The sequence below is a fragment of the Ochotona curzoniae genome, unplaced genomic scaffold, assembly GCF_017591425.1.
Source record: "Ochotona curzoniae isolate NIBS_2020 unplaced genomic scaffold, NIBS_Ocur_1.0 scaffold_3223, whole genome shotgun sequence".
NCBI classification, from domain to species: Eukaryota; Metazoa; Chordata; class Mammalia; order Lagomorpha; family Ochotonidae; genus Ochotona; species Ochotona curzoniae.
In genome coordinates, this window is record NW_024467108.1 from 1,056,107 (window position 1) to 1,058,566 (window position 2,460).

A 2,460-nucleotide genomic window follows, 5' to 3' on the forward strand; every position below is an offset into this window, starting at 1 on the left:
TGTGTTAGAAATAAAAGGGGATCCATGACCTGCACAATGAACCAGTGGCTAAATCACTGATTGCACATACTGGGAGTCCCTATGGGTGCTGATCCATGTCCCAGTGGCCTAGGAAAGCAGTCGAGGACAGCCCAAAGTTTTGGGACCTTTCCCACACATGGGAGACCTGGAAGACGTTCCAGGCTCCTGCCTTCGGATTGGCTTAGTTCCAGCCATTGCAGCCACTTGGGGAAGATAACCAACAAATGGAAGATCTTTCTCTCTCTATCTCCTTCTTTCTGCAGATCTGCCTTCCAAATAGAAATAAATAGTTCTTTAAAATAAAATAGAAGTGGAGCAAAAAAATACTATGAGTATAAAATACATGTCTTATTCACTGAAACCATAATTCCTAACAGCATATTTAATATTCATATCTATATCCACCATTAGATATAAACTTATATCAAATATCAAGAATTTTTAAACAGTGATAAAGTGGAGAATGTTTCCCTCACTTAAACCATAATGAGCATTTGTAAATTTTTCATCTTCTCTGAATCTTAAAAGACTTTCTCAGAGCAGCACGGATCTGCTTGGTTTTTAGGCTATACACAATTGGGTTTAGCATGGGAGGCATGAAGAGGTAAACATTTCCTAGGACTGCATGTGCTAATGGAGAACTTCGGTGGCTGACTCGATGCATTGCAGTTATTGCCAAAAGAGGTCCATAGTAAATAAAGACAATGCAGATGTGAGACAAGCAGGTGTTGAGTGCTTTAACCCGCCCTTCTTTTGAAGCAATGCCCAGTACTGCTTGGAAGATCAGCACATAAGAAACGGCTATAAGCAGAAAATCAACTCCAAAAGAAAAAATAACCAAAACCAGTCCATAGAAAATGTTGATGTTGACCTGGCCACAAGCTAGTTTCATGACATTTGGGTGGAGGCAGTAGGAATAGGAGAGCTTGTGACCTTTACAGAAAGGCAGTCTCTTGAGCAGGATGGGCAATGGAGTCATGAGTGCTATACCCCTCAGTAAGGCTGCCAGCCCCATTCTGGTGACTCGTGAGTGGGTAAGTATTGTGGTGTATTGCAAGGGGTGACTAATGGCCACAAAGCGGTCAAAAGCCATGGCTAACAATATTCCTGAGCCCATGGAAGACGATGTATGGATAAAAAAGAGTTGAGTAAGGCAACTGTCAAATGCAATTTCATGAAGGCCAAGGACAAAGACTTTGAGCACTGAGAAAAGTGTTGAGATAGAAAGGACAATATCAGCCACAGCAAGCATGGTCAAGAAATAGTACTGGGGCTCCTGCAGACTACGCTCAGTCTTCACCAGGTATATTACGGTGCAGTTCCCTGCCATTGTGGTGATGTACATGAGGCTCAATAAGGGTCCCAGCCACAGCCGTGAACACACTAGCCCTCGCAGGCCAGTAAGAATGAAGAAAGAAGGTTGGAAAGTGGTGCTGTTGAATTCAGACATGGAAAACTGTGAGAAGCGTTGTTTAGTTTCCTAGATTCAGAACCTAAATAGGAACACAAAAATTGAAATGTCGAATCCAGGGGACTGCCTTAAGTTAGAAAATTCTCCTGGTGAATGCAAAGAACTAGGAATAAGAGACTGAACAAGTGGGAAATATTTTATTAGCAGTATTATATCTGAGTTTCCTTTTCTTCTGTAATGCTATGAGATAAGGAAATCTTCTTATTAGAAACCTTGTCATTGAAAAGTTGTATACTCAGGTAGAAATAAGATGAATCCTGAAGTAAAAAGGATTAGTATTATTTTCATGGCCAGAAACGTAGGACGAGTCATGTAATGTGGCACCAGGAATGTGGTAATGCAGATTGAGCCACTACTGGCCACACTATTATCTCAACACAGCATTCATTGAGAAGGCAATGGAAGTCACCAACACCACAAGTTTTAGACCTCAGCCACTCATCTTGGTTTTTCTGACTCCTGGCTTTGATCTGGCCCAGCCTTGGCTATTGCAGGTGTTTGGAGAGTGAATCAACAAATGGATGATCTCCCTCTATCTCTCCTCTCTTTCTATCACTCTGCCAATAAGTAAGTAAGTAAATAAATAAATAAATAAACTTATAAAAAGTATGTGATTGTAATAATAAGTAGAGCTGACTGAGAAATACAGGGTGCTTGGGCATGTTTCAAAAAGTAAGTTTCAGAGTAAGTGGTCTTGGATTGAAAAGCAGGCTCACCTACCTTTCTAAATTGTTGGTCATTATGGAGAACAAAAGCATTCCAAACTGCAGTCTCTCTCTCTCTCCGTGTGTGTGTAGGGGTGTATCTTCAGTTACAACTCTGCTGAAATTTTCAGTTTCCAAACCAACATATTCAACTGCCTTTGCATTTTATTAATGTGTCAAATCAAAGCAGTAAGCTTACTATTACCTAAAATAATCTCTTTCTCAATTCAAGCAGTGCGGGAATATTACTCTATGATTATGTCA

At 40.6% G+C, this 2,460-nt stretch overlaps 1 protein-coding gene across 1 annotated transcript; it reads right to left on the bottom strand.

Moving 5' to 3' along the window:
* Nucleotides 1–526: 526 nt before the first annotated feature.
* LOC121145507 (olfactory receptor 51I1-like) lies at nucleotides 527–1,471 on the bottom strand. Its single transcript, XM_040964406.1, has one exon. It carries the CDS (start codon nucleotides 1,469–1,471, stop codon nucleotides 527–529), a length of 945 nt encoding a protein of 314 aa, XP_040820340.1.
* Between the last annotated feature and the right edge of the window lie 989 nt (nucleotides 1,472–2,460).